This window comes from Amphiura filiformis, chromosome 17 (genome assembly GCF_039555335.1).
Source record: "Amphiura filiformis chromosome 17, Afil_fr2py, whole genome shotgun sequence".
Taxonomy (NCBI): domain Eukaryota; kingdom Metazoa; phylum Echinodermata; class Ophiuroidea; order Amphilepidida; family Amphiuridae; genus Amphiura; species Amphiura filiformis.
The window spans coordinates 3,434,637-3,462,124 of NC_092644.1; the positions used below are offsets into that span (position 1 = coordinate 3,434,637).

The 27,488-nt window shown below is 37.1% G+C and overlaps 1 protein-coding gene across 1 annotated transcript; it reads right to left on the reverse strand.

Annotated features, from left to right (window-relative positions):
- Positions 1-27,488, reverse strand: LOC140136807 (allograft inflammatory factor 1-like). The gene is made up of 6 exons (XM_072158404.1): positions 27,232-27,488; positions 19,326-19,387; positions 15,260-15,326; positions 6,194-6,235; positions 4,196-4,358; positions 1-1,228 (listed from the first exon to the last, which is right to left on the reverse strand). Exons 1-6 carry the CDS (start codon positions 27,266-27,268, stop codon positions 1,144-1,146), a joined length of 456 nt encoding a protein of 151 aa, XP_072014505.1. The 5' UTR covers positions 27,269-27,488; the 3' UTR covers positions 1-1,143.

The following is a 27,488-nucleotide window of genomic DNA, read 5'->3' on the forward strand; positions in this document are numbered from 1 at the left end:
GATTTTCCAAATACATCAGGTCACCTTCCTTTAAGTGGTGTAATAAAACTGTTGAATGTCATATCACATCTTGGTTATTTTATGCAAAGAGCATGGCATTCTACTAGGTTTAGGTATACGTAAGGTAACTCTTTTATTCAATAATCCACAGAAATTTGTCAAAACTTTGCAAGGTTTACTAGCGACAAGTAAGCCGGAGACTTGAAATTGAAAGTAGTTCCTTTTTTAATTTTTCTGTTCTACTCACTAAGATCCACAACATGCTTATCTATCAGGGTACAGTTCTTTAACCCCAATACATTTGTACATTCGTTGAATGACCTTAGAAAATTTGGGTACAAAAACTCATACTCTGCAACTTAAGGTCAAATGTTGCACTATGAGAGTTTAATTGAGGTTATTGAACTATGCCATTGGGATGAGGCCATTAGGGTCCATAATGACTTTCCCCGCTATTTTCTAGGGTCTCTGACTGTATGTTTATTGCAGTATATGCCCTGACATTTGGATTGTTTTAGGTCTACTCGATGAAAACTATCAGACGGCCCCACGGGAGAGGGCCGACAGGGTAAATAGTCTCTAATGCACACCATAACCAAATTTGCAACCAAGTTCGGTCTTTTGTACAGTGCAAATCAATGTATAATGGGGGTGGGGGGGGCTACGGCTTGCATAAAAATATCGGTTGCACACTTTAGAGGATGATTGATATATATATATTCATTTTTTGCATATTGGAAAAAAGTACAAATATGTTAATAGAAGCGATGACATTCCATACTACATTCTCAAATCTGGCGATCTCATGTACACGTACATAAGCCTAAACCGTGGATTTATAGTACCCCCACCCCAAGTTGATGCAAAAGCATGCGCATAGGCTATATGTATTGTTCATTAAACGAGCAGTTTATGCAGAAGCGTTCAAAATAATCCCGCTAGCTCTGTGACGATTATGTAATCTTGCGAGAATAAAATGCCCGCCAAAATTTGAATCCTTCGAAATATCACGTGGTTGTAGACGCTGCGTAATCTCGATGTCAGTAAACAAGTAAAAAACCTCCTCTAGTCAACAACTTTCATATGCATAATATACATATAATAAAACAGTCTTTAATGCAAATATATACTATCTGATGATCTTCATGGAAGACTTGAGAGATCCCGTTTAGGTGGTGGTCCTGATGGTCTTTCCTTCTCCTTGTTTTTCTCTTCAAACATCAGAATTCTGTAGTAAAAATAATATTAATACAAAAACAAGATGCATCTTTGTTATTAACGTAATGACATTATATGCATGTAAGGAATATCGGTAATGAATTATGCATAGGCCTATGATGACCTGCATTCAAGTACAGTATATAGCGATCAGTGCAATTTGATTTTTTCCCTATAAAGAGGGGCGTGGGCTATGAGGTCATTAACAATGTCAAATAGTTGGGCACCTCTTTTGAAATTGCCAAAGAAGGTATGATGTTAAATGTCTTGCTTTTATCCAGAATTATGGTGAAATATTGACTGCATAAATTACATTCACTTTCAATTAATTTGATTTGAAATGAAATGGATTCAAACAAGATTATATCAGACAATTTTTGCATAGTGACAAATCAGTGATTGGACTTATCCCACGTTCCGAGCAAAACTGTAGGACTACCCCTCTGCTTATTTATCAGTTAATCAGCAATGTGCACGTCATAAATGGGCATGCTATTATACGATACGAATGATTAAAAATGGACTCTTCAATACACGTGCAGATTTATTAGACCTATACAACAACAAACCATTGAATTCATTAAAAAACATACATACATATTATATAAAATTAGTTGTGAACTTGAGGATTACGTTGCCATATCCCATGCTATATGTGTTCGTTATGTTTCGCCAACATAAAGCCATGCAGGACTGCCAACTTTCTATTTTTAAATGCATTTTGTCACTTTCTAACGTCATCGATCGGGGGAGAAGCACTTTCTGATGTTATCGTGTTATCGTGTTGTCTGACATTTTCATCTGTCTCGGTCGTTTATAAGCCCACACATGAGAATTTATTGAAGAAGAAAATACACATTTTACAATTATGACGGCGTTATTCTGCGTGGTGCAAGGTAAAACTAAATAATATATAATGTGAACCAATTTTAGACAAACTTTTGAACCCTATTTTCAGAGTCATCATTCAAATCTTTCAGTGCACAAGAAACAGTCCACTTAAAGTGTTCTTTTAGAGCCTAAACCCGAGTCAAACGGCTCTTTTCAGAGCCACCGCTATATGATACCATGCCACAAGGTACCATCTATATAACGATCGATGTTATCCTAAATATATCGGAGCTTATACTGACGAAAGCTTGATAATTGATACTCATTAATCTAGATTATGAATATCAGTTGTAATGAAGTTGGCAATCCTGGAACATCGCACGCATCCATGCAATAGCCTAAGTCTCACAGCCCGCATCATCAACAATTCAGGCTATTATAGTGGTATCAATCTTCTTACATGTCTATAACTGATGGGACGAACGTCAACAGGACGACGTACTCATCGTCCGAATCACTTGTACTTATTTCACTTTGACAGAGTTCATCCAAGTCTGGCACGATTAATAATTCACTTTCTTTCCCATCAAAAATATCGAAAAGTAAAGAAAGACAACAGAAAGGAAAACTAGTACTTCAAAACATTTTGATACTTCAAGCACGGAAGTTATTACTGTCTGTTCAATTAGCTTAGATTCTTGTAATTTTAAGATATTTGAAAAAATAAAACACGGTGGTCAAAGTCATCAAAGAAAAGTGTTAGTACAGCCTTAGACCTAACGTGATTTATACTTTTCAAATTCCAAAGTTCAATTTGAAACCCCATATCTTTTCAATTTTGGTCTTTTCCCGCGATATTTTTATAAAAAGCTGTAGAGCGTCGGGTACCATAAACTTTTTTGAATCAATCCATTTAGTGCAATGGGGACGAATGTCATAATAATTAGATGCGCTGTATAGTATTCGACCATCCGCATCAGTAAGTATTGGGTAAATAGCTATATTTGCCAGTAATTTGTGTTGAAACCCCACTGTTGAAACATTACGTTATTATAAAAATGTGAATAGAACTAGGGTTTTCTAGAATAGGCCAAGCTTATATGAATACATTCCTTTACATTTACATTGTTAACCAAATGAAATAAGAACGAAATCTATAATTTTAATGTCATTGTTTAGGAAAAAGATAATGCTCAGCATAATGTTATGCATAGGTCTAAAACGTAATCGCGCATATAATTTCGTGCAACAAAAACAGGTGGACAATCATCACCTATAGATCCTATCAAATAAACCGGAACGGTATTGAAATGGCAGGACAGATTGGTGGACACTTTGTTTTGCTGAATTGGATAGGGTCTATGCCCTAAGTTGAAAATGGACCGTTCCACTCGATTTGTGAAAAGGTCGCGAACCCTTTTGGTGGACCCAAGTAACTGCCTAAAATGAGGCAAAATTGAAAAGAAATGGGGTTTTAAATTGAACTTTGGAATTTGAAAAGTTAAAATCACATTGGGTCTAACGCTGTGCTAACACTTTTCTTTGATGACTTTGACCAAATTTTTTTATTTTTTCAAATATCTTAAAAATACAAGAATCTAAGCTAATTGAACAGACAGAAGATATTAGCACGGAAGTGTAAGTTTCACAATCTGTCTTTACTACAGGAACTCCCTATTGGTATGTATAACATCAATATGTGAGCAAAAGCAGATGGACTTACAATTACTTTTATACCAATTAATTAATTTGTTAAAGGAGGATTTCGTGATCCTAGCATCCTCTTTTTATGACATTTTTCAGTAGATATCCACGAAAAAAGCTTATTTCCAAAATTTCTGTTGATTCCGATTTTGCGTTTACGAGTTATGCATGATTATGTGTATTACACTGCTCCATAGACAATGTGTTGTAATTTCGTTCTGGTGCACCAGAACGAAATTCAAATTTAACGATATTTTTGCTAAACGAATTAATCTGCAAGAAATATTTGGTACATAAACATTATGTAGCCAGAGGTATCCAGTGGTGTAAAAATCTCAACTTTTTTTGGGAAAAGTGGGGGGATGAGGCTGTGGATCACGAAATGCCCCTTTAATGGTCACTACATTGTTATTACACTATTTTGCATAATACATTTACTTACATTTTCATTATTGATGACTTGTTCCCAAGCATCATCTTGAGGAACTCTCTGTAGCTGACCGTCCCTGAACCATCCAAATCGATTTCAGCAATAATTTTTTTTTTTTCTAAGACGTTTTTCGGTTGACCTAACTTCTCCATCATATATGACACATCGGTTACGTCTGAATGGGGGAGAAACAGCAGATATTTGGCGACGTTACGTTCATTTAATCAATTTCTTGTATTTTAATATAAACTCACAGGATTGAAACAATTAAAGTAACACTATGACAATCCATTTTTTCACTTCTGACAGATTATCCGTCAAGTGCATTTCAGCTATAATGATACATAATAATTAATATGGAAAGACCGATTCTTCCAGATGCAACACTAGATTGCAATAATTGCCCAGTGGCGTCAACCCCTCCAATTATTGCAGTGATTGTCAATGGTATCGATCCTGGAGGATAACCCCCCAAACTTTTTGACGATGCACCGTTCATGTTCTCTTCAGCCACTTTTTGACAATTTTTTGACAAATGCCCCACCCCCAACTTTTCAAGACGCCGTTTGCTATAGGCCGTACGGGCTATCAAGAGTATTTGGTACACATCAATTTTAATCCCGGGTTTTTTTGATGTTTTATACTGAAAAGCGTGCTTCTTTCAAATATGCAACATTGGATCCTCTTGAAATGACTAGAATTTACAGTTGAATGACTAGAATTTACAGTTATTTATTTATAACGCAGGCTTAAGGGGGTACTACACCCCTGGCCAATTTTGTGCCTATTTTTGCATTTTTCTCAAAAATTATAGCGCATTGGTGACAAGCAAGATACCGTATATTATAGGGGCAAGGACTACAACTACTGCACTGAAAATTCAGCAACTCAAGGCAAGTAATTATTGATTTATTGATAAAATATTGGCTTTCCCTCATTTTTGACTGTAACTCCACAACTGTTGTCTGTGCTGAAATAAAATTTCCAGTGCAAACCCTTGTGCATTTATTTTGTGAATGTACTATTATCACTCCTCTTTGGGATAATCTCTTGGTTTTCATCAATGATATCACTAAGGAGAATCAAACCTTTTCCACATTTGAGAGATTATTTGGAGTTACTAAGGACGTCTCTCCTCATAGTACTGGCATTAACTTTTTATTTCTCTTTCTTAATTTCCGCAATTTTCTTAAGCTTAAATTCAACATTGAGTACAAAATTGCTGAGAAAAATGGCAATCTTGGCAAGCACTTTAAAAAGTTTTCTTTCGACATCGATAAAATTTGATTGTGTTTTTTTTTCAAGTAACTTTTATATTTTGTATATTATGTATAGATCATGGCTAGGTTTTTTTTAAGTGTGTGAGTAGAATATGAATCCTTTTTTCTCGTTTGTCTTCTGTCCTTTTGTATGTTTTGTATGAGTGTGAGTGTTCGTTGTCTTCGTCCATAGTCTTTGCCTCGTCTGTCTCTCTTTGTACCTGTTGCTCAAAAATAATATTTTGATTATGTAATTATTGTTCATGATCGTTGGGAACTGATGGCTCATTTGAGAGCTTGCGAAATGGCGTTACTTTAACTTTAACTTTAACGTATAGAGGATTATAGAGGATTATGTATTCAAAACCACCTTGGTTTTGAATACATAATCCTCTATAATCCTCTAGACGTTAAAGTTAAAGTTAAAGTAACGCCATTTCGCAAGCTCTCTATTATGTATGTCATTTCTCCCTCCATCAGTTCCAAGCACAGGGAATAAAAAAAAACTTGTCACCAATGCACTTTAATTTTTGAGAAAAATACAAAAATAGGCACAAAATTGACCAGGGGTGTAGTACCACCTTAAGCTACAAATTAGGTGGATCTTTTAATGTTGCATTTTGGCGAGGCTGTAACAAATAAAGAATGATAACAATCAATCTTTACACAATCTCGATACAATTGACCTTTAGGTCAGACAATCTTCTCTGGCCAGTCGCATTCAAATCTCTTCCTATATCAATATACTTACCTAAATCACCAGAGCCATCCAAATCATACTCGATGAACTTGCCTGGACAAATAAGAAATAAAATAACAAGAAAAAGTTACGGTTGCGTTTATATCATTTATACGCGAAACATTATATTAAACTAGCGGCAAAAACAGTGTCTAGAGATTGAAAACTTTCCTGTCCTTGATTTGTAAACACGTTTAAAACATCATGTGTTTAATATCTAAAGTTTTAGTGATCACAAACGTTTACGAAAATGTTTAATATAGCCTTAGCCCTTAGCCGTTTCACTATAAACCGTTTCACTATAAATGTTTGACAAACATTGCGATTGGCAATTGTTAGACAAACGTTTTATTAGCAATGTATATTATATAAATGAATTAAATAAATGTTTGGCAAACAATTACTAAATTAAAACACTATTACGAGGGGGTGGGATCAAAAAGTTTTTGAAATCACCAACGAGCTATATCGATGGAATTTCCTTATACATTATGGTGCAAAAATAGTATCATAATATAAGTATGTTTACTTTCTTTGCAAGTGATGTTAATGATGAAATGGAAGGCTGTCTACGTTGATGACTGCCCGTAATATGTCACTGTTGCCTTTTGGAAAAGGAATTTCCACATCCCTTCTCACAAGATTTTGTATTGTACACTATTTTGGCCCATGATCGGGGTGAAAAATTGTGACAATGGGCGCGCGTAGCGCTCAAAAATAATTGGTATCTTGCACTATTTTGGCCCATGAGCGGGTTGAATTTTTGTGGGACACAAGCTATTTACCTTCCCGATTTTCTCTTTCATTTTTTTTTTGTCAGAGGGGCACTTTTCTCTTTCACTTTTTGTCAGGGGGCACTCTACCCACCCACCCACGCTGGCCATGCTACTGCACGTGCCTCATTTGAATTCATAACTGCAATTGATGTTAATCTAAAGTGACAACGTTGCATTTATTACAATGACGATCACGGTACATCATTGACCATTTTATATTAACCATACATGTGTGCATATTGTGCATCCGATTGTTTTATACTATCCCCGTAAATCAAAGTAAATTTGTGACCCGTTTTCACACACCAGGAACATGGTCAATTATGTTTAAAACGGAGGGTTTTTTTTTCACTAGTATGAGTATGACACCAACATTAAAAACCGTATAGGCCCTACAATTTTTTTAAACTAGTCAGTTCTTTCATATTTTATCAAAATCCACACTACCCCAAGAAACATCTTGCACCAGTGGGAGTATGAATTGCAAATGAAATGACCCGGTGAAATGAACACATTAGGCAGCTCCATTTGACACTCACCCTCCCTCTGTGGAAGATTTGGGTTGAATCTTTCTCAGAGGGTGTATGAAATTCAAAAGGAGCTGCCTAATGTGTTCATTCCATTTGAAATTCATACTCCCCCTGTGGAAGATATTTCCAAAATCCTACACAGGGGTAGTGTGGATATTATATGGAATAGCCATGAGCATTCAGCCCTTCACCGAAGAGTGGCTCATAGATCAATCGGAAGACTCCCATTTTGTTGCGTGTATAGTACTATGCAGTGACCATGGTCAAAAGTGAGACAAAAAATTGTACTCTTTCAAATATGTGACCGTACAGCACGAATGAGCCGTAAATGTCCTCAATTGTATTCTGAGTTACAGTGTAAAATGGGCATGAAGGTCATATTCATAGGTATTTCAATTTGGTGCTACGTGTATCTCATTAAATGAGGTACACGTAGCACCAAATTGAGGTACCTATGAATACGACCTTCATGCCCATTTTACACTGTAACTCAGAATACAATTGAGGACATTTACGGCTCATTCGTGCTGTACGGTCACATATCTTGTTCTACAAACTAATTGTTCCGCGTGTCGTTGGAACGGTTCTTATTTTTGATTAATATCACCCACCTTAATACACTATAGGATCCACAACATGCTCATCTATCAAGGCACAGTTCTTTAACCCCGATACATTTTCACAATCATTAAATGACCTTTGAAAATTTGGGTGCAAAAACTCATACTCTGAAACTTGATGTCAAATTTTGCACTATGATTGTTTAATTGAGGTTATTGAACTATGCCATTGGGATGAGGCCATTGTGGTCCATAGTAATATTTCAATGTGGTTTGGTCATATGATATTAGATGATCATGATGATAGCTATTGCATATATTATGAAAGCTAATCTGTGTGTATCGTTTTGGCTTCGCTGACTTTGACACCAAATGTGTCGTGTTTTCACCATGGTTTGGCACATAAATCAAAGTGCAGTCTCGTCACCAAATTGCACAGTTCTAAATACCGCTGGCACATCGGGTTTTCTTTTCTCAGTTGTTTATTCTGTGCATGAGATTATGTTGAGACGTGCTTTTTCAAGTTCTCTACTTTGGCGCCTTCAGGTAGACGGTAGATATGTGTCACGGTGATATATCGTCTGGTTTATTATGAGAGATGGTGAGAAGGAACCAAATATTTCCCGGAGATATTGCATCAATATATAGCCGGTGTGCACATTAAAATTAAAAACTAAAAAAATGGTTATCATGTGATTTAAAACGTTCGCTTTTTTGCCATACAAATGAAAAAATGTTGTTTTTATTTTAATACTGCATTAAAACCAATTATAAAAGCTACTTGGTGGAAGTGGATTTTTTGCTTCAAAATTCAAACAAATTGAGTGTGTGGTGGGGGTGTGGGGGGGGGTTTGTTGGGGGGACTTTTAACGAAAATGTAATCAGTGCCTCCGATTTTTTAAACAGTAATTGTTAAAATACTATTATCAAACACTTTTCGCACAATTTTAAATGATGATAAACAGTAAAATTGCACCAAGGTATTTGAATTGTGTAACTGTTTCAAGTTCTTCCCCTCCAACATGAACTTCTACAATTCCATATCAGACCCCATCTTCAAGACCTTGCTCTTTGCAGCGCTGATTTCCATGCCAAGTCGCTTTGCACTGTCATCTAGCCTTCTTGTGAGGTCACTTTAATAGTTCTTCAGGTTGTCCTGTCAAGAGGTCAATTTCATCAGCGAATCGCAAGTTGGTAACCCTTCGCCCTCCGATATACTGACTGTTCCCTCGAATCCATCACGAGCTTCCATCATGAGATACTCAAGGAAGATGTTAAAGATGGTTGGTGACAGTAGACAACCTTGTCGGTATCCAACTCGGGTATACGAAACCACTCACTGATGTCATGAGTGGGCTAATGCATGAATAAACGAATGAATGAAAAGTTGATTGCAGTATATCATTTTGAATGAAAAATGCTAGGATGGGATTAACAGTTCTACAGGTGGATCGAAATGGATCAACGCAAGTCAATCTCTCTTGCTGGTCGCTTCTTCATTTGCAAGAAAGTTATAAGCAACCTTGGTCCGATTATCAGATCTGGATAGGCTCGAGCTATTGGAAAGTTTGAGGCTAGCATACCTCCATCCAGTGAATCAAGTTGCGTCACATTTTGGAGTTTCCCTCAGTATGATCTCCAAGCTAAAAGCCAAGTTTCGTCTGACCGGAGATGTCAATGTCAAAGGGGAATATCGATGACAGGAAAGACCAGACTAGTAGTAGTCAATGGAAATCTCAATGCATATCAAATATCGAGATGACATCCTTCAGCCAGTCGCAGTCCCATTTCTGCAAAACCTTGGACCGAACGCTGCAGGATGATAACGCTCGACCACACCGTAGGGCAAGAATTGTAAATGACTTCCTGCAAGAAGAAAGAGTTCAACGAATAGAGTGGCCAGCCAATAGCCCGGACTTTAACTTGGTCGGGCTGCTGCACTAGAGTGACAGATCAAACCACATTGGCTGGTTTAAGATCTTGCTTGAAGAATGGAATGCCATCCCTGACGAGTATGTGGCCAGGTTGATAAGAAGCATGATAAGGAGATGCAATACTGTTGTGAACGCGTATGGGCTCTCTACTCGTTACTAAAGTGGCGATTGTTTCAATGAAACAGTGTGATATACTGGTGCAAATGGCGCAGTAAATGGCAGATTTGGCACATTTTGTTTGAGACCTCATTGTCTTTCAAAGACAGTTACTCAACCATAAGTTATGGTCACAAATTCGGTGTCATTTTTGACAGAAAAGAACAATGTTTGTATTGATATGAAACAATATGGAAATATATTTCAATATTTCTGATAGGCCTATATAGCCGGTTTTTTTTAGTTTAGTTGCTGAAACACAGTCGCTCATTTATATGTGCCGGTCTCGCAACCATCTCATCAACAAATAAAAATGTATGATAACATAATTGACTATAAATGAATGATACGATGATAGAATGATAAATGGACATTTCGTAACCAGTGATTAATTCTCTCATTCTGATTCCATCTAGTCCTTCATGACTCATTACGAGCCAGATGCGTCCTTAAATGACCTGTATTGATGCAGTCCCATTATATAAAATAACCCTAGCAACCATCATCGTGATCATAATAATTAGCATCGATATTTAACCTTAAATCTGTACATGAGTGTACCCAACTTTATTAGGGTTTTCTCTCTTCTTTTTTTTCTTCATCTTTTTTTTTTTTTTTTTTTGATATCTTTATGTATTTGAATTTAGTCGGTTATATAACCGAAAATGTGTAAAGTGTTCAAACTATATAAATGTTGGTCATATAACAGTGGATTTTTGACAAATGTGCGTGTGGGGGGAACGGTGTTTTGTTGTTTTTTAGCTATAGCTATATGATTTTGGCAATATCTATATGCAACGACATTTAATGTAAATCGAAATAGGTCCTATTAAGAGTAAAATATAGCACGGTTCCCCTTTCTTTTCCGCTTTTGACTCATTATATAAATCTTGAAGGGACGATATGAACGCTGTAATAGGTCTACATGTATACCATGCAGAGTAGCAACTTTTCCGTGATTTAAAACACCGAATTCCGCGATTTTCCGTGCTTGGTCTTAAATACTAAATTCCGTGATTTTCCGTGATGTAATTTCAATTCCGTGTTCACATTCGGGGTAAAAAGAAGTTACTTGAATTATCTTCTTAGTTGTTTTAAGTCTGATATCTTTGAAGACGGACTTCATTTTCATTATTTTAACCTCATATCTCATTATTTTTTCTTCATTTTTATTTTTCTAAACACGTTTTCTGCGAATTTCCGTGTTTTCCGTTTTTTTCTGAAATTTCGTGAATTTGTCCGTTTTTCCGTGACACGGAAAACTTGCCACTCTAGTCTATACCGTTGTGAGTGACAAAGTGTTCGGTATCTTTATTAAATTTTTCGATTAAATATTCCGATCAAAATGGTTGATTTTTCAATCTCTTGCCGACTGCAGTTGAGGAACAAATAGTTTTTGACTGAATATTCAGTCAAATGATTTGATTTTTCAATCTTTTTAATCGATCTAAAGGAGTGATTTTCTATCTGTTAGGCTGCGATCAAATCAGGCTGAGTTCACATAGGAGTATACTATGTGAACTCAGCCTGATCGAATGAGCGTATTTCATATAGCGAATACCGTATACCGTATATACTTCTATTTGATCGCAGCCTTAGCGATTGAAGTTATAAGGACAAATCTGTTCCGATTGAATATAATATTCATTCGAAAGGATTGATTTCATTGTTTTTCAATCTTTTGCAGACTGAAGGTGCATGGGTATTGGGACAAATCATTTCCAATTGATTTTTGTGTTTGTGAAATAGGCCTATTCACTCTAAATAAGAAGTGAAGCTCATGACTGGCACTACAGGCTGAGTCAAAAAGAAGTAAACTCATGTTTGAGGAGCTGTAACTCGAGATCTGTAAGGAATCTGCTAAAAATGAAAATACCACTGGATGGAAAGAGCAAATTCTACATGTCTAAATAAAAAAGAATTGTTGCAATTGCTCACAGAACGCTCAAGTTATACTCATTTGAATACAACCACCCATTTTTCACTGTTGTCGAAAGGGGGAAGTCGCAATTTCATTGACGCCGACCTTTTGTAAATTTGGGACCCCTCCCCCCCCCCACCCTTCGAAGAAATGATAGCCCCCCTTATTAGGAACTGTTCAAAATTAACGCAGTGGGGAGTGAAATCCGAATTTGTTTTTTGATTTGTTTGATGCTTTGTTGTGTTGTTTTGTTTGTCTGGTGGTTTTTTTTGTCTTTAGGGGGGATCTGAATTTACTACTTGAACGACGATGGGGGTATGTTAAGTTTTAAATATGGAAAAATGGTGAAAAAGGGAGGATCTTTTTTTGTCGATTTTTTTGTCAAAACTATCAATCCCCTAGCGTAAATATTGAACAGTCCCTTATTCTTTCAGGAAGTAAAGGATACCAAAAAATAGTCTTTGAGGAAGTAGAGGGTACCAAAAAATCCAGGGAAAACATACCAGGGACGCGTGTTATACGTGTGACATGCATGAATTGGCAGGAATAAACGCATATTGTGGAAGCAAATTTTTGGTATATACGAGGGTCATTCAAAAAGTTCTACCTCCATCGTAACATCTCTGTTATTGTACGTGCCAGGAAGTTGAAATTACCCATGAATATACTCTTACATCTTGGCTACAAATGTGATTTTTTTATAAAGAGATTTGAGAAAAATAGCTGTTCAAAGCAAAGAAGCGTCACAAAATGCATGGAATTACAGACTTGACATTTAATATGGAATATTTTTGGCAAAATTACAAGACTGGTCTGGAAGGGGTCTGCATAAATCGCACGGCGTAAATATTAATTGGGGTGTGTCGGGAGATGGTGTAAAGTAATTGTTTGTCAGAAAATGTGCTTTCCATTAGTTTACATAATGGCGCTCATAATGTACTTAATTAGCCTAAAATGGCGGATTTAAGGATACTGAATTTGATTTTTGTGGTGGTAAAATATATGAATTTGAGGAACATTATTCTGATATTATCAAATTTATTGAGGTTTGAGGTGATATTTACTGAACCTAAATACAATAAGTGTCCGTAAGACCTGAAATGCACTTGTAATCTACCAGTTTTGAAAGTGGGAGGAGCTTTTAATAAAAATTCCCTTTAAAAGGGAAAGCCAGCCTCAATGTAGAAGAGGTCTTGTAATTAGTTTTGGTCAATGTGAAAGGCATTTTTAGGATCACGCTTACATCTACATGACAGTCCACCAAACCATCAACGATGAGAACATGCACACTGAAACAGCAGAAAACATTAATTCCTAATCTCATGTCAACTCTTTTAATTCATTACATGTACTCCAAATTGTTCTGGTCTGTTTGTTTTGTTGTTGTTGTTGTTGTTGTTGTCGTTGGTTTTTTTTGTCTTTTCAGCTTTTTACCCACGATATCTCAATTTTGTAATACCAGAACTTACGAACTCAATATCTTCGCTTAGGAATGTCCGATTTCACTGCTTTCGATATATACACTGCCGGTTTGAGTTAACTTACATGTACATTTTATTTTAAAATAACTTAATTAATTCGCAATGTATAGTTTAAGCCTACTATATTATAATAGATAGTGGCCAGCACATTTATAAAGGACTGGTTACTCACTACAATCTTCACTCTTAAACTGTGTTTCTGAATGTGCTGATCATGTTGATTGCTAGTCGGAAACTCCTGCGAAGCTATGGACATGGCATCTTACATGCTCCATTCTATAACAGTCTGCCTAGTGCCTTGTGTGTTTTCTCTTCAATCATTTTGTTGAATGTAATTTTATGAATCAAATAGTTATGTGTCATTTTATTTATAATAAAGAAGTTATTAAATTAATAAAGTAAGACAATTTATTTATCTATAAGTGCATGTCAAATGGGGTACATTGTTCAATACTATATGCATAAATTATGCCCATATTATAGCTAGGCCCTAAAAACTTTATTTTGCATCGGATTTTTCCTGTTGAAAAGACAAAACTGATGTTTATGATAGCAACCATTTCATCAATAACATTTTGAGTCATTTTTATCCATAAAACGACACAGGATATGATAGATAACTACTTTCACATCAATATGGTCCATATGATCACAGATTGTTGAGAATCTGTGATATGATCCGGGATATGATGAAGATTTTGATTCTATAGATCTGTTATCAACATGATATCACGCTGTTCAGTGGTCAAGGAGTAAGGACCCCGGTCAAGGACACTGATATGACATCATAGGTGATGTCAGATTTTCTTCTGCTGACCATATGATGCTATATATATTAACTATTATTGTTACATTTAGGCCTTTAAACTTTTAAAGTCATAATTAATTAGTTCAAACATAACTTTGGTAATACTCACTCGTTTTCGTTCGTTGAAACGGCAAAACATACTTACTTTTCCTAACAAATCGAATTAAAATATTTTTAAAAAAATTTAACCACAAAAAGTAAAAAAAATCATTCCAATACCACTAAAATATAATCTCTTGAGTAAACTGACCCCAAACCTGAAACAGGTACCAGCCCCGAATGGGCTGGCGAAAATATGGCTCTGAAAAGTGTTACGCACTAAGAAATTTTGAATGGCCACCTGGGGCCAAATGTTATAAACTTACTGTACACAAAGAAACAGCGTGAGTTGATTGGACAACCAAGAATCCGAGCAGTTGTTTACTTTAAGTTTATACCATTTGACCTCATGGGGGCCATTCAAACTTTCTGAGTACGTAAAACTTTTATGAGCCATATTTTAGCTCCTCCCGTGTTAATTGGTATATTGCAAGCGTATTTCAGCTGTGATGAATGCCAATTGCTAACGAAGTTTACGAAATACCACTTCAAACCCCTATAAATGTGATAATAACAGAACAATGTTGCATAAAGTACGAAATTGTGTCCCCCACAAAGCTCAATTTCAGCCTCCCTAAATCCGCCATTTTAGGCAAATTCGCTATGAGCATCATAATGTAAACTCATGGAAAGCACATTTTCTATTATTTATTGTACACCGTCTCCCGACACACCACAATTAAATTTAGCCCGTGCGGTTTATGCAGACCCCTTCCAGTCCAGTCTTGGAATTTTGCGAAAAAATAATCCATATTAAATGTCAAGTCTGTATCTCCTCATACACTTGAGTTAGTTATATTAATGCTATAATACCTTTATATGTTTCTAGTTTTTCATCAAGATCTTCAACATCTTTGTAATCGCCATTTTGAACAACTTCCTGCAAATGATATTAAAAAACACACACCAAGAAATAGTATGCAGAAATATTCATGTAAATTATAAGCACAACTGACGATGAAACAATATCTTTGGAAGAAATAATAGTCTCTCATGCCCAATTTCCTTGAAATTGACAAAATATATGGAATTTTTGACCAAAAATGAGCATTTTTTAACATTTTTTCAAGAAAAAATAAGGATAAGCTGAAAAAGTTCATCAAGAAGGACAACATACCGCTATGGGGTAACTTTGGGCACTTTTCAGAGTTTTTAAACCACTGCTTCCCAACATAACCATTTATATTTCTAATTATCTCTTTTTTACGACATTAGGGTTTCCTTCTACACCTTGAAGTTGAAAAAGATCTTTTTATAATTTTTTAAGGGTGCCCTAGGGGTTAAAAATAACCGGACTAAAGTTACCCTTCATTACATGAAGAAGAAAAAATCAAAAACATTGATCTTCGCTGTAAATGGGCAAGTTGTTGTTTCTTGTGACATTTGACCCTTGCAAAATTAATCAAGCATGCAGACATCCTTGTTCACAAATATCGATTTTTATTTTTCTGAAAAAATTTACAAAATGGTCATTTTGGTCAAAATCCTATATATTTTGTCAATTTCAAGGAAATTGGACATGAGAGACTATCTTCCAAAGATATTTCTTAACAAATTGACACCAAATATGACCAAACAATATTGCTGTTTGGAAATATGACAATTTGAAAAAAATATTTGACCGACCAAAGTTACCCCGCTGACCGACCCCATTTTACGGTATAGGGCCTTCCAAAATCGACAATGAAATATAGTGCAAGATAGTGGAGGACATGCGACAGGGTTTGCAGGTTTTTGCCGCATGTGGAAAAAACCGCGGTTTTAACCACTTGGCAAAAACAGTTTTTGCCGGCAAAAATGGCAATAACTAAAAAAGTGATTTATAATTCATTTTTTTCATCTGAAAACAAATTATTTAATACATTACAAAAATAATTTCCTGAATGTAACAAGGCCAGATTTTGTAATTACGGTATAAGTAACAACTGTAACATTATAAGAAAGTAAAGGCATGCGTTTTCATTGCTCACTTGTGCATTTGACTGAAATGTGGCATATCAAATTCAAAACTTTTTCATTTTATAAGGACTTGATGAGACAAAAAAGATGTTGACTGATTCATTAAAAGTTGTGTGTTACTGTTTATGAGCTTTCTGTGTTACTTTTTAAATATTTAAGTGACTTTTTATTATGAGTTTTTGCCAGTTTTTTCTTGCCGGTTTAAACCTGGCAAAAAACAGGTTTTTGCCAGTTTGCCGCGGCAACAAAAACCGAACCCTGGTGGACAGGCCCGTACGCAGGATTTTTTTTGGGGGGGTGCTGATTTTGAAAAAGTGGACTCTTTTCCCAAGGGGGGGGGGGCGATTTTGTGAAAACTTGCTTTCGTTCCAAAATTTGGACCTTTTTTGACGAAAAACCCGTAAAAAACCTGATTTTTTGGGGACTTTTTGTACACTTTGGCAAATTGGGGGGGTGCAGGCCTGCTGGTGGATGAGTGTCTAGAATACTAGTATTCGATGAAACACGGAAATGAAAGACGAGTAACATAACAGGAAAGGAAACGGAACAATGGTTTGAACATGTTGGAGGAACAAGGAACTTAGATAACAACTGATTACATGGACTGGTTTCAAAACATCATTATCGCAAATACGAGGCGTTTGGGTTAGGATATGTATTAAAAGTCATGTGATAGATAGTTTATAGATTGCAACTCATCAAAACAAATACAAAAGTCAACGAAAAGTTGGGTGAACATTTGACAATTAAGTTTCATAAAATCCATCCGTGGATTCTACCCGGACCCCCCCGGAAACAATCCTGGAAATAATCAACCGTTGCTCATCTCTCGCGACGTGCAAAGACCCCCCCCCCCCCCTTCCTGCATATAATGCCCGATATCATGATATACATAAGCAAAAGAATTCAGGTACCAGTTATGTTTGTATATCCTACACAAAGACAGATAATATATCATAATTAGCTCGAATTTAGACCTCATTTGTTGAAATCGTTCAATCGTTCGTAAGAAATAAAGCCCGAAATAAAGACACGGCGATCTAAAAACCCACGGAAGACGCAAATTCAAAAGTTGTAGTACACAAAGCGTTCTGAAACAAGTGAATGGTGCTTTTATTGATTAGAACACAAAAGTGCAACATTGGATTTCGTTTCTTCCATAGGGTTTAGATCACCGTTCTTTAATTCTCAACCATTTTCAACAAATAAGGTCTTTAAATCAGAGCTAAAGAGTCCAGGTATTGGCTGCTTGTATTAATATGGACATTCTTTGTTTAGGATATACATGGGTGAAGATAACTGGTACCTTAATTTTTTGGCTTACTTTAAGTTAACGAAGGTGTTCGTCCTCTGTTTTGTAGGGGACACCCCGTCAGTCCGAAACACCGTCAAATTTTCGCAATGATCTTATTATTTATATTAATTTTTATTGTTAACTCCACAATTATATAATTTATAAAATCATAGGTCTATTACTAGTATTTTGCGTTGATCTTACAACACAGGTTATTATCGGTCAAATATGCACGTGAGATATCAAGTCAACTTAAAATGTGCCATTTCTTTGCCTTAGGAGGTCTACACTTGGATATTATTTCTTGACCTTTAAACATAAAGGTCATCCAAACCTGTCTCGTCGTCATAATATTGCAATTGCCAATCTAGAAATTTGATAACATATTGGCTGAATTTTCCTAGTAAACCAAAATTGTGGTTTCTATTCGATTTATTGAAATCTACTTTATATCACTATGGACCACAATGGCCTCATCCTAATGGCATAGTTCAATAACCTCAATTAAACAAGCATAGTATAAAAGTTGATCTCAAGTTGCAGAGTATGAGTTTTTGTACCCAAATTTTCAAAGGTTATTCAATGAATGTACAAATGTATTGGGGTTAAAGAACTGTGCCCCTGATAGATGAGCATGTTGTGCATGGATCCTAGTGTTAGGGGTTGAAAATTCAAACGAACAGTTCCAATTTGATACGCAAGAAACCTTTTTTCACGTACCACCGGTGTGCACACTGACGGCAAGATTGTGCAAAGTGCCGAAAAGTAATTCTGTTATTATATCTAATTCATATATTATGCATGCACAGTGATACATGCAAGTAGTATATACTTGAAAAAATCTTGAGCTGTCGTGTGTACGTAGAACCTATTGATGGTTCTATGAAGAACGGAAAAAGGCTCTGGAAGGCCAAAAATAGAACTGGAAAGGATCGGGGTTCTTTCAATTTTCAAGAACCCTTACATACGTACAGGACAGCCAAGAGTCAAGAGGGTCAACGTCAGCGACCACAATTTGTTGCTATACAGCGCATTATAGAAATTATAGTATGAAGCAATGTGCCGATGACGAAGATAGTGAAGCCGACATCATCGCAGAACTATATTAAAGCCATATTATAACATTTTATAACAAAATAGATTAGCATTTCTTTGCCATAAAATGTTAGCTTTTACTGTCAGATATATCCCTTTTATTTTTGAGCCGAACAACTACGGCAAAGCAAAGAAAATTGGAATTTACTACCAGCGCACATGTCGCCATTACGTACCACTCCTTCGGTCATGTTGTGGTACGACCCTTTGTTGTGCATATCACCGTCCCGCACGCCGTGTACGTACTGTGTGTTATGAACATCGTGTATGCGTTCGACTAATAATTCCGTCGTAATAATAAAGCGCCGAATCCGGCGTTTTATTCAAAATCTCGGATTTTGACAAAACTACAGCACCTAGAGTCTTGATTTTTGCAGGGTATATTGGTTTACTAAAGTACAATTTAATCGTGTATAAAAAAGGAATTTTAAAAATTCAGTGAGGGCGTCTTCCTCAGCAAATGTTATAATGTGGCTTTAAAAGAAATAAGCGCAAGACCTACAACTTCCATTTTCAAACTATCAAACTTACCAGATTAATATCGTCTAGTGCTTGTTCCTGTTTTCCTTTTATCTGGCCCCATGCTTTGCCCCCTGAAACAAATTTAAATAAAATATAAAAAAAAATTGAAATGCTTTGTCACATTCAAATTATTGTTACGTAATGTGTAATCATTATTTTGGTGACGACCTGCACGGATAGGTTCCCGGGCTTGGGTCCATGATGGGGAGAAATTTTCCACATGCCCCCCCCTCTGGCCCTGGCACCACCGCTATATACTACTGTCAAGATTGCTAACACACAAATGATACATTTTTTGAAGCAAATGCAGTTAAATTTCAAAAAGCAATGTTGTGCTCTAGCCTGAATCCTTCCAGGCCCAGAATTGCGGCGTCTTTTATTACCCACAATCCTTTACGTAGGTATCACAGGCAAACCTTAGTTAACACATTTACTAGTCAGCGAAATTCGCCGAGACCGGGGCCCAAACACAATGCATTTACATAGAAATTTGAATTTTTTCGAGAATAGGTCGGTGAGGGAAACCTACATAAATACGTTTTCTATACTTCACTTGACCCAAATGTATGATTTTTTATGGTGATAATCAAGTCGCACATGGCCTGGAATTTTAGAGGGATTTTGATAGCAGTTCCATTAAAAAAAGCTGCTATCGCCGTGAGACTAAGATCTAGAAACACCCCTAAATGCCGTTTTGGGGAATTTTGCTAGCAGAATCTTTTTGATGAAAGTCAATCTTTGACAAGATGTAACTTTGTTACGGAAAGTGCTATGACAAAAATGTTTTCAGTTTTGGCTTTCTTTACTCAAGGGCTTTAATTTGATATGTAAAATGATGCAGTTTGATGGCAAATTTGAATTCACCTAGCATACCTACTTTACGTTGCCTTATTCAGCACAACCCGATGACCGTGCGTAGATGTTGAAGGACTGGGGGATTTAGTCTAGTTGTGCTCAGAGAAAATACAACTTACAATCAGATTGGCATCAAACTTTTTTGTGAATTTTCGCAAAATTTTGAAAAATTTTGCCCAGAAAGTTATTTTTCACGGTCAATGACGTCCAATTATAGCATTTCCACACATAAAGACCCCCATTTTCTTGGAACCACCGCTTAATGACACCAGTGGCGTAGCCAGGATTTTTATATTGGGGGGGGGGGGCAAGTTTTTGACACAAACCGACAAGTAATATTGACAATTCGAGCGTAGCGAGCGAAGCGAGAGGAGCGAGCAACGGTTGGGGTCCAGTGGCCCGCCTTAGTGCCCCTGGTGGGGTCCAGGGGCAAAGCCCCTGGTAGGGGTCCAGGGGCGAAGCCCTCGGAAGCTCTGAGGTTTTAGCGTTGTGGAGGGCCATTTTTCATGCATGTTTTTACCTTTATATATAGTATTTTTTTCCTTTAAAATTGAGTGAAAATCACTAGAGAAGGTAAGGAAATAATGTTTAAACATGTTTTAAAGAGAACGGTTGCTATTTAATATAGTGTTTGGAAGTTTGAAATAATTTACGTAGGTTACACAGTGCACCGATGTACCTAAATACCATACAAATAAGTAATGTTGAATCAAATTTTCACATTACTGACACTTTTAGTCGGACCCAAGTTCACATGACCGACGATGCAGATGCATGATTTGCAGACCGGCCCTCCGGGCCGGCACTTAGTAGACCACTCAAAATGGACCGACGGTCCCGTCTGAACCGACGGAATGGCATATTGGGGGGGGCAATTTCCCCTTGCCCCCCCCCTCTAGCTACGCCACTGAATGACACCCTTTTGGACAAAAATCGCCAACGAATCGTGTTGTAGGCTACTCCAGTAGCCACATATTACAGGTAGGCCTACTAGGCGGTTACCCGTATTTCGCGGTTCTCGGCTGTCATGGTTATTGGCCTTTGCAGATCTCAAAATCAGGGTGTATCCTTTGGCTGGGATCACTGTCCTCACAGCTGAGGTCAATTGCAGCTTTTTGCAATTTGACCTGGCTTTCGCCCTCAATTTGAAATTTGACCTGACAATTGACATGATTGACCATGGAGCTTCCTTTGCCAAAGTTACACCCATCCACCAAGTTTGAGCTCCATAATTAAAAGTAATATGAAATTTTACGTTGCTTTTTACCTATGACATCTTAACCGTAGGTCTGACAAAAAGGTCACCGCGTGGGGCAGGGGTGAAATTAAGTGGGAGACGGGAGCCGTTTGGCCCCCAGAAACTCTGAAATGGCCCCTGGTTCCATCTCAAATTTAGTTGATCAGGGGCCACATTTCTCACAAAACTGGCCCCCTGGATAGTGAACCAAAATATCTAATTACAAGCAAATGTTGCTTATTTAACTCATCCAGCACATCTTTATTTTTATTGGCCCCTTGGTAATTGGAAATGGCCCCTGGTTCTTCCAAATCTTGGTGAACCAGGGGCCATTTTTTTGCCAAAGTGGCCCCTGGTTCAAGCTCTCTTATTTTCACCCTTGCCGTGGGGTATAGTCCAAGGTCCACCCACCCACCAAGTTTGAGCTCCAAAGGGGCAATTTGAAATGTTTACCTTTGTTGACCTATGATCGAAGCAATTTGAAATTTGTACGTTGTTTTTTACCTATGACATCTTAACCGTAGGTCTGACGAAAAGGTCATCGTGGAAACTTTTGTTTTTAGTCCAATGTCCACCCATCCACCAAGTTTGAGCTCCATAGGAGCAAATTTTTACATTTTTTGACCTATGACCTCTTAACCGTATAGGTCTGACGAAAAGGTCACAGTGGAAACTTTTGCTTGATACAATGCAATGGCTAGATTTGTCATTTAACGTTTTTGAAATTAAACTTCAATTGGACTTGAGCCCGTTGTTGACCTTTGACCTTAAAATATATAAACTCGTTCTTCCTTATACCAAGCTGCACCCACCCACCAAGTTTGAGGAAGTGTGCTACCCCAGTCTCCGAGAAAAGAGCCGGACAGACAAACAAACAATCAGATGGACAGACAGATTCTGGTGAATTATGACTAGGCGGTTACCCGTATTTGGCGGTTCTCGGCTGTCGCGATTACCTGGCTGATGGTGACTGTACTCACCAAGTTTTATGCCAATAGGACAGTTTTTACTAATTTGACCTCAGATGACCCCTTGTGACCTCGAAATGACCGTGATCCAAAAATTTGGCTCGAAAAGGTCAAAATTTTCACATGATGGACGGTTTTCATCCCAGTTGTAAACATACACTTTAAAGTAGACCTACATATCATTAGATTTATACAATTTACTTTGAGGACTGTTAAATTTCAAAATATCAATTTTTAATCATTTGCCATAATGTGTATTATATCGCGAATTAAAAAAAAATCAAAATTATTTGATAACAGAAGGGCATTCCACATATATTCAAAATGCAATTCGATATGTCCGATGTGCTCTCAGGTCCCATCAAAAAAATACGTGAAAACGTCGCTATCCGAGCCCTTAATGGTCTCGGAATTTCAGTAAAAAGAAGAGTTATTTTTTGTGACTTTCGTGATAATGTATTATTCTATATATAGGCCTAGCACGTAATACAATTTTCCCACAAAACTATTATTATTATCTATCTGTATGGGAAGTGAATGCGTTGAAGGAAGTTCCTGTACATGTTTCTATATCGGGTCGGCTACATGTAAACCTACAGGGATTTCCTCCGGGGATTTCCCCATCAGATCAGTGCGGATATGTTGTATGATAAATACAGCGATGGGTCTAATTATAAATATAGGCCTATAGTGTCCCACTCACCCCATTCTTACCCTATATTGCTTATATTTGGTGCGTATCAAGTAAGTTGTCGGGGGGGGGCATTGAATATAGGTTGAACGTTTCCAAAAACATTACAACATTATATCATTAAAAGTTGCCATTTCACTGGAAAAAATGACAAGAAAGCCAAAATAACCCAGGTAGGCCCTATACATGGTATATAGGAAAAACAACCACCCTGAGTTTCTTGCGTTTAAGGAAATACATGTGAGGATATATTATTGTTAAATTTGAATAGCACCTAGACCCCCATGCAACCTTCGCTCATTGTAATGTAGATTCTGAAGAGATGCCGTAGGCTTAAAACTAACTCGGAATAATACAATGTTTGTTTTGTAATCCTAAGTTATGTGGAAAAATAGAAAACTTTGTATAGATGTACTCGTACTCATAGTATAACTAGGGGGCCTAAGGGACCGTTCACAAACACTTGTAAGGGGGGGGCCTGATGCAAAAAAAAATTCATCGCGAAAATTTTTCGGGCCCCCCCTTTTACAGACCTCAAAAATTTCAGGCCCCCCCTTTTTGACATGAAAATTATGGGTTAACCCCATAGAAAAGCATATAAATTCAATTTTCCCAGGAAAATGTGTGGTCATTTGTTTCCGCCCCCCCCCCCCGGAGGGTCAAAAATTTTCAGCCCCCCTTTTTGCATCAGGCCCCCACTAACAAGTGTTTGTGAACCGTCCCCTATGACAAGTAATGCTACACCGTAGTTAGAGAAGGGTAGTGACAATAGTAGGCCTACCTGTTCTTTTTACAAGGGGATGGCCCGGCCCCCAACCGGGGGGTGATTTTTTTGAAGTATAGTGAATCCAGCACTTTTTCGCGACAGAACAAGCGAAAATGTTTGCCATTTTGAAGCTAAAACTGATGAAATATGGTGCAAAAGTGGAATAAATTCGCGCAAAGGGCGCAAAAATTGGTACTTAGTGGGCTAAAAGAAAAAAAAATCTGCCTCATGTATTCAGATGAAATTATAAACATAAGGCTAATGAAATGAAATTATTTAGTTTCCCGTCACCCGCCCTCTTAACTTTTTCAATTTGACCAAAACTTTCATTATCTGAAAATTGAGATGGAAACTAGAGGCAAATGGTGGTCATAGACCACAAACCTAGCTGGGGCATGTTGGTGTTGTGGAGGTATCTGACCCCTGCAAAATGTTCCAAAAATGTTCCCCTGTCATGAGGTTTGTTGTCACCGAGTTTTGAGTCCTGTACTCCTCACAGATGTCCAGAAAATACAATTCTAAGATTTGACCCAGATGACCTTTGACCAGACCCCTGCAAGATGTTCCATAATTCACTCCTGGTCATGAGTTGTCACCGAGTTTGAGCCCTGTACCTCTTACTTAAATACTTGTATTTCCCACATTGCCTCTGTCACATATTTCCTTCATATTATTGCCAGCAAGTCCTAATTTTGACTTTGCAAATTGCAAAATGTCATTTCATATCAAATTAGTAGACTTTCTTTGAAAAAACATATCACTGGTGCCTGATGGGAATACCCGTCCGCCATTTCATTAAACTGGATCGTTTTCGCCTGGTTTGTGCCCAGATGTATTGGGGGCGCGCTATACTCTCATTGAACAGGCAAAGTTCGCAAAACTAACAACGTTGTTATTTGCGAAACTCAATTAACATGATCCAAGGGGTCGAACATGAATTATTCATAACGAGCTATAACGGATCGATAACTGGCCTCACTTTCTAGCTAGTAAACCAGCTGAATTTTTCATAGATTTTGCGTTGCTAATAGAACAACCGTGAATTTAGTGTCACCCCCTTGATTTGCATTTTGTCGGCGAATTTGGCTGACTAGCAAATGTGTTAACTAAGGTTTGCCTGTGATGAGTACATCATCAGGTTGTAGTAAGCTACAAATTTCAAATGTTTGAGGACTTGTTCTCATTGCTTACCTATGTTTTCACATCATATTTTGTGGTCAAAATGATTACAAATGTGTAATTTGCCCGGGGTAATTTGCAATCATTTCCGACGGCTAAGTAAGATGGCCTTGAACAGGGATCTCTGATTTGAATGCACACTAACCAGGGCCGTGACACTCGTATTCAATCCCTGTATATCAGTAAGCTTAAAGACGAAATACCTAGGGGAAACTGGGGAAAAGTGGAAAAAAAATTTTTGTCCAGCCCAAACAGGATTACGAAGCAAGGCAAGGCAAAACTTATTAAGGTTTACAAGATACATATTTGGTGCATACGCACCGATATGAACCTCGCGCCAATCAGGCCGTCTTCACGTATTAGAGGTAAAGTTTGACATATCAGATATCGCACGACTCTGTGGTATATTTGGTTAACAAGGTAGAGGGTTAAATGCACAAAGTGCTATATCTCATTAACCAATGATCCTACAGAGATGTGAGCACTGACTTTTTTGTTCTTTATGACCAGAGGAAAAGTTTGACATATCGCACGACTCTGTGGGATATTTGGTTAAAAAGATAGATTGTTAAGTACACAAAGTACAAAAAAGTGACTATATCTCATTTACCAATGATCCTACAGAGATGTGACCACTAACTTTTTTGTTCTTTATGACCAGAGGAAAAGTTTGACATATAGCACGACTCTGTGGGATATTTGGTTAAAAAGATAGAGGGTTTGGTGCATAAAGTACAAAAAAGTGACTATATCTCATTAACCAATGATCCTACAGAGATGTGACCACTGACTTTTTTGTTCCTTATGACCAGAGGAAAAGTTTGACATATCGCACAACTCTGTGGGATATTTGGTTAAAAAGATAGAGGGTTAAGTACACAAAGTACAAAAAGTGACTATATCTCATTAACCAATGATCCTACAGAGATGTGACCACTGACTTTTTCGTTCTTTATGACCAAAGGAAAAGTTTTACATATCTCACACTCTGTGGGATATTTGGATAAAAAGATAGAGGGTTTGGTGCATAAAGTACAAAAAGTGACTATATCTCATTAACCAATGATCCTACAGAGATGTGACCGCTGACTTTTTTGTTCCTTATGACCAGAGGAAAAGTTTGACATATCGCACAACTCTGTGGGATATTTGGTTAAAAAGATAGAGGGTTAAGTACACAAAGTACAAAAAGTCACTATATCTCATTAACCAATGATCCTACAGAGATGTGACCACTGACTTTTCGTTCTTTATGACCAGAGGAAAAGTTTGACATATCGCACGACTCTGTGGGATATTTGGTTAAAAAGATAAAGGGGTAAGTACACAAAGTACAAAAAAGTGACTATATCTCATTAACCAATGATCCTACAGAGATGTGACCACTGACTTTTTGTTCCTTATGACCAGAGGAAAAGTTTGACATATCGCACAACTCTGTGGGATATTTGGTTAAAAAGATAGAGGGTTAAGTACACAAAGTACAAAAAAGTGACTATATCTCATTAACCAATGATCCTACAGCGATGTGACCACTGACTTTTTCGTTCTTTATGACCAGAGGAAAAGTTTGACATATCGCACGACTCTGTGGGATATTTGGTTAAAAAGATAGAGGGTTTGGTGCATAAAGTACAAAAAAGTGACTATATCTCATTAACCAATGATCCTACAGAGATGTGACCACTGACTTTTTGTTCCTTATGACCAGAGGAAAAGTTTGACATATCGCACAACTCTGTGGGATATTTGGTTAAAAAGATAGAGGGTTTGGTGCATAAAGTACAAAACATGTGCAATTTCACTTAGTTGCCAGCGGAAGAAAACGGGAAGATTACAGTGGTTTGTTGCCAGCGGAAGAACCCGAACGATTACAATACCTAGCTGGGGGGTGTAAACCCCCCCAGCTAGGTAATAATCAAAATTGAAACTCTCAAAATGTGTAGGGGTAGAGTATATGGTAAATAATGAAAAAATAAGGTTACCTCATCATGTTTCTAGTGATTACAAAAATTGCAAATTTCTTTTCATTTTAATAACACCAGACATTGTCCTAGGATTATACTTGAATTTATATAAAAACATAAGTCCAATCTTAATTCACTTACATGAGTTTTATATCCAATAATATACTTAAGTCTCCACTCTCCCACTTTATACCCCAGCTTACCCCATCCAAAGTACTTTGCCCCATCTTACCCTACATCATAATACTTTACCTTGGACATTTTTGTGATCAAGTTTTGTCCCTGGCATCTTTCTTCAGATAATACTCCTAAATAAACCTTGAAATATTTATCCAAATCTGCTACTGACGTTCAAATTCAAGCTACTTAGACAAAATTGTGCAATTTCGAGGTTGAACTCCAGCTCCTGCAATATATCCGGGTTTGTATTGTTGTTGTTTGTTGTTGCACTTGATCTGGCAGTCTGCTGCTGCTGTTAGTGTGTTCCTGAGCCACTGACTTTACTAAAT